Source organism: Lepidochelys kempii, chromosome 2, assembly GCF_965140285.1.
Source record: "Lepidochelys kempii isolate rLepKem1 chromosome 2, rLepKem1.hap1, whole genome shotgun sequence".
Lineage (NCBI taxonomy): Eukaryota > Metazoa > Chordata > Testudines > Cheloniidae > Lepidochelys > Lepidochelys kempii.
The window spans coordinates 58,674,056-58,687,396 of NC_136381.1; the positions used below are offsets into that span (position 1 = coordinate 58,674,056).

Consider the following 13,341-nt stretch of genomic DNA (forward strand, 5'->3'; position numbering starts at 1 on the left):
AACCACAAGACCCTTCCCTTGACCTGGCCACAGAACTCCTTATTGACCTAAATCGGAGGTGTGCGCACACACGGAGCAAAGGGAACCAAGGGCCCTAAATGTTTTGTTTTTAAGGAATGAGTTATTTGTATAGTTTCCACTTGTGCCCCAACTTCAGCCAAATACCATTCAACAAATACATTTGCAAATAATGTCTGTATTTCAGTGAGTGCAATGTTGAGTTTTATTGAGAAATATAAAACTAAACCACTGTAATTTGTTTTTAACATAGTTCATTTCTGACTTCAGAATGTGTAAGTTCATTTAGGTTAAATTCTACCAAGAAAAATGTAGCCTTTCAAAGAAACTTTACAAACTGAGATGAAGCCCAACAGTTTTCTTTTGTTTGCAATTTCCCTTCAGGTGACATGACTCTGCTCATCACTGCAGACTGGTTGCTAAGTACTAGTACACAGACCACTGCAGGTTTGTGTAGCCATGGTGAACACAGCAAAAATGTTAACATGCATTTTAAGATGATGTAAAAAAAAATTTCTGAAAAGTATCTCATGCCCACTGTTTCCAGTCTAAGTTTAAGTTAATAAAAGCTGCAGTAGTAATTCGTACAATTGTGGTTACCCTCAGTGACAAATAATTAATTTAAGTCTGTGAAAGAAATATCAGATAATTCATTCTAGAATCAGATATGCACTTAGGGTCAAATTCTGTTCTCAAATACAGAAATAATTCCAACTGAATTTAGTGGGAGTAGCATAAGAGTCCAAGGGCAGAATTTTCCCCTGAATCTGCCAGTGTATATTTCTTGCTCTGGGGAAAACTTTTTTTTTTAACTGATGATCAAGCTTTAGAAAAACAAGATTAATGTAGCTTTTGTTTGTTTTTAAATTAAGCATAAACTAAAATTATATTTTCTTGCACACTCTGCTGAAGTAGGACCTGGCTTAAAATGAAATTACAGATTCTAGGGATATACATTGTATATGGCTGCCAAATATTTCCCTTAAAATGCTACAGTATGACAAATGTGTGGTTTGCTTGTTTGTTGCATGTGGACTGGATATGTGTTGCTGAACATTCACGTGTTAAATGTAATATGCAAAACTGACTGTTCAAGATGACTGTGGGCCTCATTCTCATTTAAACAAAGGACCCCTTTACATCACTCTGCTACTTTAAAGGGGCCGTAATGTAAATGAGAATCATGGCCTCAGGTGTGTGCATTTTTGCATGTTATAAGTTTGTTATAAAGATACGTTAAGTTTCATTTCGCTATGGGTGTGAGTTGGGCAGAATTCCATACCCCAGAGTGCAAAATGTGTTCTGTAAATTAGGGGGAAAAAATCTGTCCCAAAGTGAAATGGCCCTGTTTCAAACACATGTTTTTTAATTCCTCTCATACACGTTTTCAGACATGCCTCTTTTTGATGTTGTACTACAAGAGGATGTGGTTGCTAGATAGATGACTGTTATTAGCTCATATTTTTAGCTTCACACTTAGTAGTAAGCTTTCAAAGCACTGAATGGGGATTTAGTTGTGTGATTGAATCATACAGTTTAATCCTTGCATACTGGTTTGATAATACACCCTTTAGCTTGCTTAATGACACTTGGTATGGCACCCACCTTTGTTGCAATGCAAAATGTGCCCTGGTACAAAGGTGCGCCGCACAGTCATAAGCAATTATGAACATCTTGTAACCATGGTTGCCAGTGCAGAAATTCCACTTTAGTAGCCATTTACCTGTTCTGAATAGGTTGGGTAAATTTTTCTACCCATCCAAAATAATTTCAAAGGAATTTTGATAAGTCTGACTTATTCTTGCTTCAGATGCCAATTTCTCTATGAGATCTCTTAAATTATGGCAGTTTCCATAAATCAAAGCAATATTCATTTAAATTCATGTCAGATCATGAGACCGTCATTACGGCCTGTGTTGGTGTGTGGTGAAGAGGAAATAAAATTTGTTCATCATTTTAGGAAAAGCCAGTAATAATACAGTAATTTCTTACTGGTTCATTTGGTTTCTCCTATCCTAATATGCCAGCCCAGAGTGTAAATCCTCCTACCAGCAGATGGAGAGGGAACAGGGAAAAGGAGAGATCTTGTTATATACTTCTTTTATAAAAGGGGCTGGCTGTCTGGCTGATCCTGCTTAGTTGGAGACTTCCCAAGCAATAAATTTGAAAGTAACACTAAAAGGTTTGTTTGAAAATGTTTAGGAAAAAGTAATCTCAGATACCAAAACAGGAGAGGATATCTGTAATATTTGTACTTTATCCCATTACTGTAGTATCTGAGTGCCTCACAATCTCTTAATGTAATGATCTTTACCACACCCTTGTGAGGTGGGGAAGTACTATTATCACCATTTAACTGAGGTACGGAGTGACTAAATGATTTGATCAAGGTCACACAGGAAGTCTGTGGCAGATCAGGGAATTTAATTTGGGTCCACTGCTGTTACTGCTCTAGCCCCTTCGCTATTTTTCCTCTCACAGAAGGGCTGCCATGTCAGGACTGACACAAAGGGACTGGGAAATTTCAAATTAGCAGGTAAGAGATTACCATTCTTCAACTTTACTTTTTGCCAGCCAGCCAGTGGCATTTTCAGCAAGTGTCCAGCTTCTTAATGCAGGGGGTGGGTACAGAGAAAAGGCTTAGTTTAGCAAGCTGTCCTGCACAGAAGCCACCTTCTGAAGGAGCTTCCACAAGTGGCTGCTACGTTAGATTCCTAATTCTACCAAGGGATAATCACTTCTAAACTAAGAATTAGAAATGACTCTCAGGGAATTAACCTAGGCAGAAACTGGAACCTCTGCCCACTTAAAGTGTCTTTATGCAGTATTAAACCCACCAAAAATAAACAGGGGATCTGTTTTTTCTAATTTACAGCATTCTCTTCATGTTGAGAGTCCTAGAGGTGCTTCTGTCTCATTTTGAGGGGCCAGATAGGAGGGAAGAGAGATTTCTAGTCCCAGATAGATGGGGGAAACAGATAACAAAAAATTAGGTTGAGATTTTCAAAGATTTCTAGTGGCACATTTAATTTCAAAGGCAATTGGATGTCAAAATCCCTTTAGGTGGCTTTGAAAATCTCAGCCTTAATCTGTAAAGTATCTGACTTGAAGGAGAACCAGGATGAGATGCCTCCACAAAGGCAATAAAAGCTCCCCACTGTCCTGGCCAGGCAGATAACCATTAGGTAGTGTTAAGGCTGTTGAATCTGAATCCTCCTTCACGGATTCAAAAGAAAGCACTGGGGCTGTTTGGCATGATCTTTAAAATACCATAGGGTGCAAGATGCTAGATATTAGACTGGTTGTATATTTAAAATAATAATAATAATAAAAACTTATCCCTTCTGGATGGCAATTTGCAGAGGAGAGCTGTACCTTATATTTCAAGATCCCATAGCTACTTCCTGGGCACTATGGAAGTTGACTTTCTTGCTTTAACCAGCTCATACTGAGGGAAGGCAAGATTGTTAACTATGGTGCATGTTCTCCAGACTCTGTAACACGCATACAAGCAAAAGTCTGTATTAAAAAGGATTACATTTAAATGCATGTTTCATCACACGAAAGTATTACATTTTCTTTACAAATATTCTCTAACTTAAAAACAAAAACACTTAGTCTGGAAATAAATAGTTAAGAGATCTAGACGCTTCCCACTCTCATAATTCTTCTTTATTCACTTATTACTCCACCTGACTTACACTGTCCAGTCAGCCTTTAGTTTACCTCTTTGTTTTGTTCTGTAATAGAAATATATGTTTGGATGCATACTGGTGATATTATATATTATTAGTTAAATGTGTAGCTCTGTAAGGTGTCAGTGTGATGTGTTGGTGGAGTAGAGGAATATTTTAATCTACAGAAATGGAATAATTGATTTGTTTTGTATTATGAAATATGCTGAGCATATGGTGGAGCAGGTTTCTATTAGCATACAATATGTTGAGCTTGTGGGTTTGTGTTTTTAATAATATAGCATCTAGCGCAGCTTTTTTGCAGTGGCTAATGTTGTAGTCTAATTTTATAATATTTAGGAAATGGATCCCTTTAATAGGAAGTAGGATTTTTTAAATTTTAGTAATTTGGTATGTTAACCATTATACATAATCTTCTATATTATAGGGAGCAAAATTAAGGTTTAGTGGATGATGATAGTCAGAGAGATGAATGGTCAATGATGAAGAATTCTTTGGCCGTGGGGGAGTGTCTGGTTCCATTTTTTGTTCATTTCCAGCTTCTACCACTTGAGTATTTTGAATTTCTAGATCTCATGATTGTGAAAAAAGCTTGTAAAGGTTAAACAAATCTAACTGATTCAAAGACATCCGCCTGTGCACATATAGTGCTTCTGTGGGAATTCTGCACCACTGCACATGTGCAGAATTTATGTCCCCCGCAGATTTCTTTGCTTCCCTGCAGAAAAACAACTTTCTGATGGGGAAGCAAAGGGAGGCCACAAGAGTGGTCATGTGACCCTCCCCAGCAGTATGTTTCAGGTGCCCAGGGCAGCCAGCAGAGAGGTAAATCACTGTGGGGCAGGGGATGAGACTGGAAAAGATCTAGCTCTCTACCCTGTGCCATGCTCAGCTGCTAGTTCTGGCTGGGCTGGGGAGAACAGGACTTCCTCTTCCCCTGCACGGCATCTGGGGCTGGGTCAGACCCACCCTGAGATTACTCCCCCAGCTGCAGGAAGCTCTGCAAACCCTCTCCCCCAACCCTGCTTCCTTCACCCATTGCTCCTCAGCTGCATTGGAAAGGATCCCTGTACAGGGAGCTGCTCCCCCATTCACCCAACCCCTGTGCATCCAGACCCCCTCATACCCAGACTTTCCCACTGATCCTGCCCCCGATGAGCCCCACTCCCCCGGACCACCCCTACGAGCCACCCAGATCCCCATCCCACCGAGCCCCAATCAGCTGCACCTGGATTCCCACCCCGCGGAGATCCCCTCCCCTAGCATCTGGACCCCCTCACTGAACCCTCCGCACCCAGACCACCCTGACAAGCTCGATCCCCTCCACATCCAGATCCCCCCTGCTGAGCCCCAACCACCTTCACCTGGACCCCCCTGCAGAGTCCCATTACCGTTGCACCCAAAAACCCCAGTAAGCCCCTGTACATCCAGATCCCTCCCACACCCGGATCCCCCATTGAACCACCCACACCCAGATTGCCCCACACAGAACCCTCTCAACCCACATGTGGATCCCCCCACTCTAAGCCCCTCCACACTTGGATCCTGCCTTTCTGAGCCTGCCTGCCCCCACCTGGTGCACCTGCCAAAGAGGGGGGGTGCTTTTAGGGCAGGCCTAGTCCTTGCGCTGTGTCAGGGTTAGGAACAGCCTCACCATTGAATCTGTGTCCTGGGGTGGGAGGAGCTGCACAGTGATCTCCCACCTCTGTGCAGCCAGTGGCCTATGCTCCCCAATGCCATGCTGGAGCCTCCACATTTATTTGACAAATAAAATTTGCAGAATTTTAAAATATAGTGTGCAGATTTTTAATGTTTTTGGCAGAGAATGCCCTCAGGAGTAATATAGCCTAAAACAATAGCTCTGAGAAGGAGAACTACCCATGCATCTTAATGGGGTGTGAATTCCAAGACCCACTGCCCTTGGGGCTCCACCCCAGCAGAGGACCTTGTATGTGACAGGAGAAGAAAATTATAGTGGGCCCAGTCCAGCTACCCAGGCAAATACACCCTGGCTGCGGGGGTGTGCACTGGGCCCCCCCTCCAGCTACCACATCTGGGAGGAATAAGGCAGATGCATGCAACTGCCCCTGCTTCTCTTGGAGGGAAGGTAGAGCTGCCCCTGCCATAACCACTCCAAGGAGGCCTCCTGTCACAGTGTTCCTAAGGCTCTGGGCAGCTTAATCTGGCCATCCCTCCCTAGCTGTCTGCCTCCTTCCATGCCCCTCCTCTTTTCCTGCTTCCATCACCTGCCAGTCTCCTATCCCATCCATGCTCTTGTTCTTCTACCTCCCCAAGAGCTCGCCCTCCATTCTGAGGCCAGGTAGCACTGCTCTGTGTCACTCCTCCATATGACCCCAGACCCTTACCTCCCAATCCAACTCTGCACCTCCTCTTAGCCTGCCTGGCCTCCTGTCCCAGTATATTTCCCAGCTCTCCAGCCTCTCCCCCCCCACACACACACACACTTGTGGCTCAGCCCAGCACGTCCTATAGCAAAGTTTAATCAGGAACAGGACAGTTTAGACATGGTTTTTAAATATAAACATATTTAATATTATATTTTAAACAATTCTCTGTATATATGTGAAAACAGGATCTTTGTAATTCCTCCAAACCCTCCTTCAAACATAAAAAGGCACTTCATTTAAACATAGGCCAATAGCATAACAAAGTTGGAGTTTCTAGGCCAAGCCATTTCAGTGAAAGATTATGATAAAAAAAAAAGTTATGGAAAATGTAAAGTGGATGAAAGTGGCATTTCTGAAATACTCTAACTTCAATAAAAACTCCTGTTTCTAAACTTCCCAGTAAATCTCTTGCCTGTAGCATGTGACATTTCAGGGAGATTAGAGGTTTTTCAGGGAATTTTAGTGGAGAGTAGGGATGTTTAAAATCAGACTTACAATGGGAAGTGGCTTCAACCATAAGTATGGAGCAGGTACCACCATTCCATAGTGAAAGATGGAGATCTGTTAAGCACATGAAACAGCATGGATATCAACTTCCTTCTGTGTGGGGCTGCTCAAGGTCCAGGAAATAGACACTGGTAATCAGGATGATCCTTAATATATTGGGCTCTAGGTTAGAAGTTCCTGCTTTAGCAGCAGAAGAGGGTGATGTAGAGAGAGATTTAGCGGCTTCAGCAAGTAATGCCTCCTAGAATGGTTTGAAGCTATCAATTTGTATTGAATGCAGTTTGGATGCTGCAATTTTCTGAAAAGCTTTGCTTATCATGGGGAGAGAGAAAAGATGTATGCCTCAAAGAGTAAGGGAGTATCTGATTCCAATCCCAATGAGTCCTGGAAACTAGAAGAAACTATATGTACCTTCTTGTTTGATTAGGAGGCACTGGTTGGATACTCACTGCCTAGAACTTCAGATTCTGCTTTGAAGGTCAAACCTCTCTGACTTCTAGCTGGCTGATTCTCTGCCATTGGCTGTTGGTCTTGTGACATCAGGTGCCAATTGCATTAACATCTAAGCACTATTTACAGAAGTTAAAGAACAGAGACAGTTTAGTCACAGACTAACAAGAGTAACACACAAGCCATTGTCCATGCTCAGGAAGATCTCCACAGCCAGATTACCTATGGTGGGTTTAGTTAGAAAAAAATTAAGTGGGATCTCCATCCCAAAAATCATCTCAGTTCTACTGTCTGAATGAAGGAGAGATTAACATAGAAGCACCCCAACAGATAACGCTAATTTTCTAACCACCAGCAAGGAGAATATTTCAGCTCTGGAGCAATGATAAATGGGTCAATCTGAGTCAGATTAAGGTGGCCAGTAGTAGAAAAGCCAAAGCTGCATGTTCAAATGTTAGCAGAAACTTCTTGATGGTGGAATTGATTAGTTGTGGAAGTCCCATTGCTTGGGTTTTGAAAACTAGACCAGAAAAATCTCAAGTAACATTCCTGCATTGGTGGAGAGATGCACTAGGTGAGGGTCAACTTAATTCTAGTAACCGCTGTGCCCTAAAGCAGGATAGGCGCCTTGTTGATGTGCTGAGCTCAAAAGGCAGTTTTGGCTGTCAGGCAAGCATTAGGGGTTCAAGCTCAATAAAGCTGGCACATGGTGACTTTTGGTGAACAACGGGTTCCTTGGATCAACCCAACACTTAAAAATTATTCCTGGGGGAGTTCTGCAGGACTGCACGCCTGCAGAAAAAGTCCCCCCTCCCCCCCCGCCCCCAAATTCCTGTGCTTCCCTTCAGAAAACGCCAGGGAAGCGAAGGGAAGCTGCAGGGTGGAGTGGGGGGAAGAAGGGGGACCACCATGGATGCAGTTCTTTGGAGGGGATTGCCCTCCCAAACAGAGATGAGGCAGGAGGGGGCACACGGGTTACGTGCCACTGCCCCCCCCTTCTGCAGGTGCAGAGCTAACTAGTTGAAGGCAGCTGCGGCTGCTCCACTGACTCTGCAGCTGAGTGTTGCCTCCTGGGTCTTAATGCCAGTTGTGCTCCCCTTCCATGTTTTCTGTGCAACAGGGAGTGGGGCTGGGAATGAGAGAAGGTGGGGGAGTAGCACTGTATGTAAGGGAGCAATATGACTGCTCAGAGCTCCGGTACGAAACTGCAGAAAAACCTGAGTGTCTCTGGATTAAGTTTAGAAGTGTGTTTAGATGTAGTGGTGGGAGTCTGCTATAGACCACCGGACCAGGGGGATGAGGTGGATGAGGCTTTCTTCCGGCAGCTCGCAGAAGCTACTAGATCGCACACCCTGGTTCTCATGGGTGACTTTAATTTTCCTGATATCTGCTGGGAGAGCAATACAGCGGTGCATAGACAATCCAGGAAGTTTTTGGAAAGCGTAGGAGACAATTTCCTGGTGCAAGTGCTAGAGGAGCCAACTAGGGGGGGAGCTTTTCTTGACCTGCTGCTCACAAACCGGGAAGAATTAGTGGGGGAAGCAAAAGTGGATGGGAATCTGGGAGGCAGTGACCATGAGTTGGTTGAGTTCAGGATCCTGACACAGGGAAGAAAGGTAAGCAGCAGGATACGGACCCTGGACTTCAGGAAAGCAGACTTTGACTCCCTCAGGGAACAGATGGGTAGGATCCCCTGGGGGACTAACATGAAGGGGAAAGGAGTCCAGGAGAGCTGGCTGTATTTCAAGGAATCCCTGTTGAGGTTACAGGGACAAACCATCCCGATGTGTCGAAAGAATAGTAAATATGGCAGGCGACCAGCTTGGCTGAACGGTGAAATCCTAGCGGATCTTAAACATAAAAAAGAAGCTTACAAGAAGTGGAAGGTTGGACATATGACCAGGGAAGAGTATAAAAATATTGCTCAGGCATGTAGGAATGAAATCAGGAGGGCCAAATCGCACCTGGAGCTGCAGCTAGCAAGAGATGTCAAGAGTAACAAGAAGGGTTTCTTCAGGTATGTTGGCAACAAGAAGAAAGCCAAGGAAAGTGTGGACCCCTTAATGAATGAGGGAGGCAACCTAGTGACAGAGGATGTGGAGAAAGCTAATGTACTCAATGCTTTTTTTGCCTCTGTCTTCACTTACAAGGTCAGCTCCCAGACTGCTGCGCTGGGCATCACAACATGGGGAATAGATGGCCAGCCCTCTGTGGAGAAAGAGGTGGTTAGGGACTATTTAGAAAAGCTGGACATGCACAAGTCCATGGGGCCGGACGAGTTGCATCCGAGAGTGCTAAAGGAATTGGCGGCTGTGATTGCAGAGCCATTGGCCATTATCTTTGAAAACTCGTGGCGAACGGGGGAAGTCCTGGATGACTGGAAAAAGGCTAATGTAGTGCCCATCTTTAAAAAAGGGAAGAAGGAGGATCCTGGGAACTACAGGCCAGTCAGCCTCACCTCAGTCCCCGGAAAAATCATGGAGCAGGTCCTCAAAGAATCAATCCTGAAGCACTTACATGAGAGGAAAGTGATCAGGAACAGTCAGCATGGATTCACCAAGGGAAGGTCATGCCTGACTAATCTAATCGCCTTCTATGGTGAGATAACTGGTTCTGTGGATGAAGGGAAAGAAGTGGATGTATTGTTTCTTGACTTTAGCAAAGCTTTTGACACGGTCTCCCACAGTATTCTTGTCAGCAAGTTAAAGAAGTATGGGGTGGATGAATGCACTATAAGGTGGGTAGAAAGTTGGCTAAATTGTCGGGCTCAACGGGTAGTGATCAATGGCTCCATGTCTAGTTGGCAGCCCGTGTCAAGTGGAGTGCCCCAGGGGTCGGTCCTGGGGCTGGTTTTGTTCAATATCTTCATAAATGATCTGGAGGATGGTGTGCATTGCACTCTCAGCAAATTTGCGGATGATACTGAACTGGGAGGAGTGGTAGATACGCTGGAGGGCAGGGATAGGATACAGAGGGACCTAGACAAATTGGAGGATTGGACCAAAAGAAATCTGATGAGGTTCAATAAGGATAAGTGCAGGGTCCTGCACTTAGGACGGAAGAACCCAATGCACAGCTACAGACTAGGGACCGAATGGCTAGGCAGCAGTTCTGCGGAAAAGGACCTAGGGGTGACAGTGGACGAGAAGCTGGATATGAGTCAGCAATGTGCCCTTGTTGCCAAGAAGGCCAATGGCATTTTGGGATGTATAAGTAGGGGCATAGCGAGCAGATCAAGGGACGTGATCGTCCCCCTCTATTCGACATTGGTGAGGCCTCATCTGGAGTACTGTGTCCAGTTTTGGGCCCCACACTACAAGAAGGATGTGGATAAATTGGAGAGAGTCCAGCGAAGGGCAACAAAAATGATTAGGGGTCTGGAACACATGACTTATGAGGAGAGGCTGAGGGAATTGGGATTGTTTAGTCTGCAGAAGAGAAGAATGAGGGGGGATTTGATAGCTGCTTTCAACTACCTGAGAGGTGGTTCCAGAGAGGATGGTTCTAGACTATTCTCAGTGGTAGAAGAGGACAGGACAAGGTGTAATGGTCTCAAGTTACAGTGGGGGAGGTTTAGGTTGGATATTAGGAAAAACTTTTTCACTAGGAGGGTGGTGAAACACTGGAATACGTTACCTAGGGAGGTGGTAGAATCTCCTTCCTTAGAAGTTTTTAAGGTCAGGCTTGACAAAGCCCTGGCTGGGATGATTTAATTGGGGATTGGTCCTGCTTTGAGCAGGGGGTTGGACTAGATGACCTCCTGAGGTCCCTTCCGACCCTGATATTCTATGATTCTAAGGGGGATGGGGGAAGAGGCAGTGGGGAAGGAAAGGGGTGGAATAGGGCAAGGGAAGGGGAATGTGGGAGTGAGGGGGGGATGGGACATGGAGCAGTGGAGGAAGGGGAATGAGATGGGAAAGAAAAGGGGATAGGAGAATCGTGGGGGGAAGCAAGCGCCCAGGATGTGGCTTCCCCCTCAGCAGCAGCTGGGGCTTCCCTGTTAAGCAGGCCCATCAACTTCACCCTCACAAGCTTCACTCCCCTACGCCTGAAACCCCCCCCCCCCCAACGAGCCTCGTACAAGCAGACCCCCACCCCACTGAGCCCCAGCCAGCTGCACCTGGACCCCCACCCCATCAAGCCCACTCCCCCAGCAACCAGACCCCTCCCCACCGAGCCCCATCTCCCCACAACCAACCCCCCTCCCCGCCCTCCGTTGAGCCCCAACCACTTCACCTGGATCCCCTGCAGTGTCCCATTGCCTCTGCACCTGGACCCCCACAATGAGCCGCTGTGCATCCAGATCTCCCACTGAGCCGACCGCACTCAGATTACCCTACACCTGGATCCCTCCACACTAAGCCCCTCCATACTTGGATCCTGCTGGGCCGAGCCTGCCCACCCACCCTGGTGCACCTGGCGCAGAGGGGCAGGGTAAGCCCAGCCCTTGCACTGTGTTAGGGTTGGGTGCAGCCTCACTGCCAAGGTGATCTCCCACCCTAATGCAGCCAGTGGCCTGTGCTTCCCACTGCCATGCTGGAGCCACATTTATTTATTGACAAATTTTGCAGAATTTTAAAATATGCACATTTTGTTAAAGAAAGAGGTGGGGTTTTGTAACAATATCTACTGTTGCATCTTTGACTTTTGCTTTTTAGCCAAAAAACTTAATGTGGTGTTTCTATAGCTATGCTTTTCAAATGATCATTAAGAACATAAGAACGGCTATGCTGGATCAGACCAATTGTCCATCTAGTCCAGTATCCTGTCTTCCAACTGTGGCCAGTGACACGTGCTTTGGAGGGAATGAGCAGAACAGGGCAATTATCGAGTGCTCCATGCTCTGTTGTCCCATCCCAGCTTCTGGCAGTCAGAGGCTTAGGGACACCTGGAGCTTGGGGTCATGTCCCTGATCATATTGGTTAATAGAGAGAAGTTACAGTAGTGTCCAAAGTTGTGATCAACATTTCAGCCTTAATTAATAGGTAGCAGGTTTAAAACAAACCTAAGGAAGTACTTCTTCACACAACACACAGTCACCCTGTGGAACTCGTCATGGAATGTTGTAAAGGCCAAAAGTAATAAGTGTTCAAAAAAGAATTAGATAAGTTCATGGAGGATAGGTTCATGAATACAACTGTTGGTGTTATTGTAACTTATCACTGCCTACATGCTTTTATTTAAAATATTGCTTTTGGACATACGGTACAGTGACTATGCCATAACTTTTTAATATTAAAGAATTTTTTGTACTAGATGGCTGCGTGCTTGGGGGTATGTCTGTTATAATGTATTATATACAGTCCAGAAGAAGAGAAGACGAATGCAGCCAACTGTTGTCTCTGTGGGAAAATAATAATTTTGCTGCAGTCAGAGCTAGGTGGAGGTGGTGGTATTTTATTTATTTATTTATTAGTGCCTTATATATGATTACGTGTGACTTCCTAACATGAACATGATTTTCTATGCTGAGACTATAGCTGCTGTAGGACACCTGAGAAGACAGCAAGGTTCCTGATCCTGCCTATACCTACACACATGCTTAACTTTACTCACCGTGAGTGGTCCCAAGCAGGTAAAGTTACGTATGTATATAGGTGTATGCAAGACCCAAGGTCAGTAAGTTTTCACTTCAGTGAACACTAAGCCTCAGGTAATGATGGTACAAATGTAGCATCTGTTGCAACTATTTCCTTGATCCTTTTAATAATTCTTTTTTAAAAAGAAAATTTTTTGCCCGCTCCTTTTTAAGCATCAGAAAAAATATTGGGGGCTGATTCTCATTTTCACTAAAGCTACTTTACATTTGCACCCGATTCATACTTTACACTGCCAGAGCAGTGTTAAAATGCCAGTGTAAATGAGAATCAGCCTCTTGGGCCCAGATTTTTAAAGGTATTTAGGCATTGGTGTGCTCGGCATTGCAATCCCTAGTAGACTGAGAAGACTACATGTCATTTTTAAAAGTGACTTAGGCCTAGTTTATACTTAAAATTGAGGTTGTCATAGCTACATTGCTCAGGGATGTGAAAAATCCATACCCCTGAGTGATGGAGCTATGCTGACCTAAGTCCCAGTATAGGCACAGGTGGATCTGTGGAAGAACTGCTTCTGTCGACCCAGTTACCATCGCTCAGGGAGCTAGTGTTCCTACACCCATCCGTGTAGGCTGCGGGATTATGCTGATTAAGCTACGGCACAGTAGCTATGCTGGCATAGTTCCTGCAGTGTAGACATGGCCTTATGCACTTGGGAGCCAAAGT

At 44.9% G+C, this 13,341-nt stretch overlaps 1 protein-coding gene across 10 annotated transcripts in view; it reads left to right on the forward strand.

Moving 5' to 3' along the window:
• EYA1 (EYA transcriptional coactivator and phosphatase 1) overlaps nucleotides 1–13,341 on the forward strand; it is a 231,452-nt gene that overhangs the window by 116,742 nt on the left and 101,369 nt on the right. Inside the window, exon 6 of one of the 10 annotated variants that reach the window (XM_073330852.2) lies at nucleotides 403–465. The exons of 8 other annotated variants lie outside the window; for them this stretch is intronic. In XM_073330852.2, coding sequence (XP_073186953.1) covers nucleotides 403–465 — 63 coding nt within the window. Of the gene's footprint in view, nucleotides 1–402; nucleotides 466–13,341 lie in introns of those variants that run through there. One more of the 10 variants, XM_078851519.1, reaches the window with a different exon arrangement.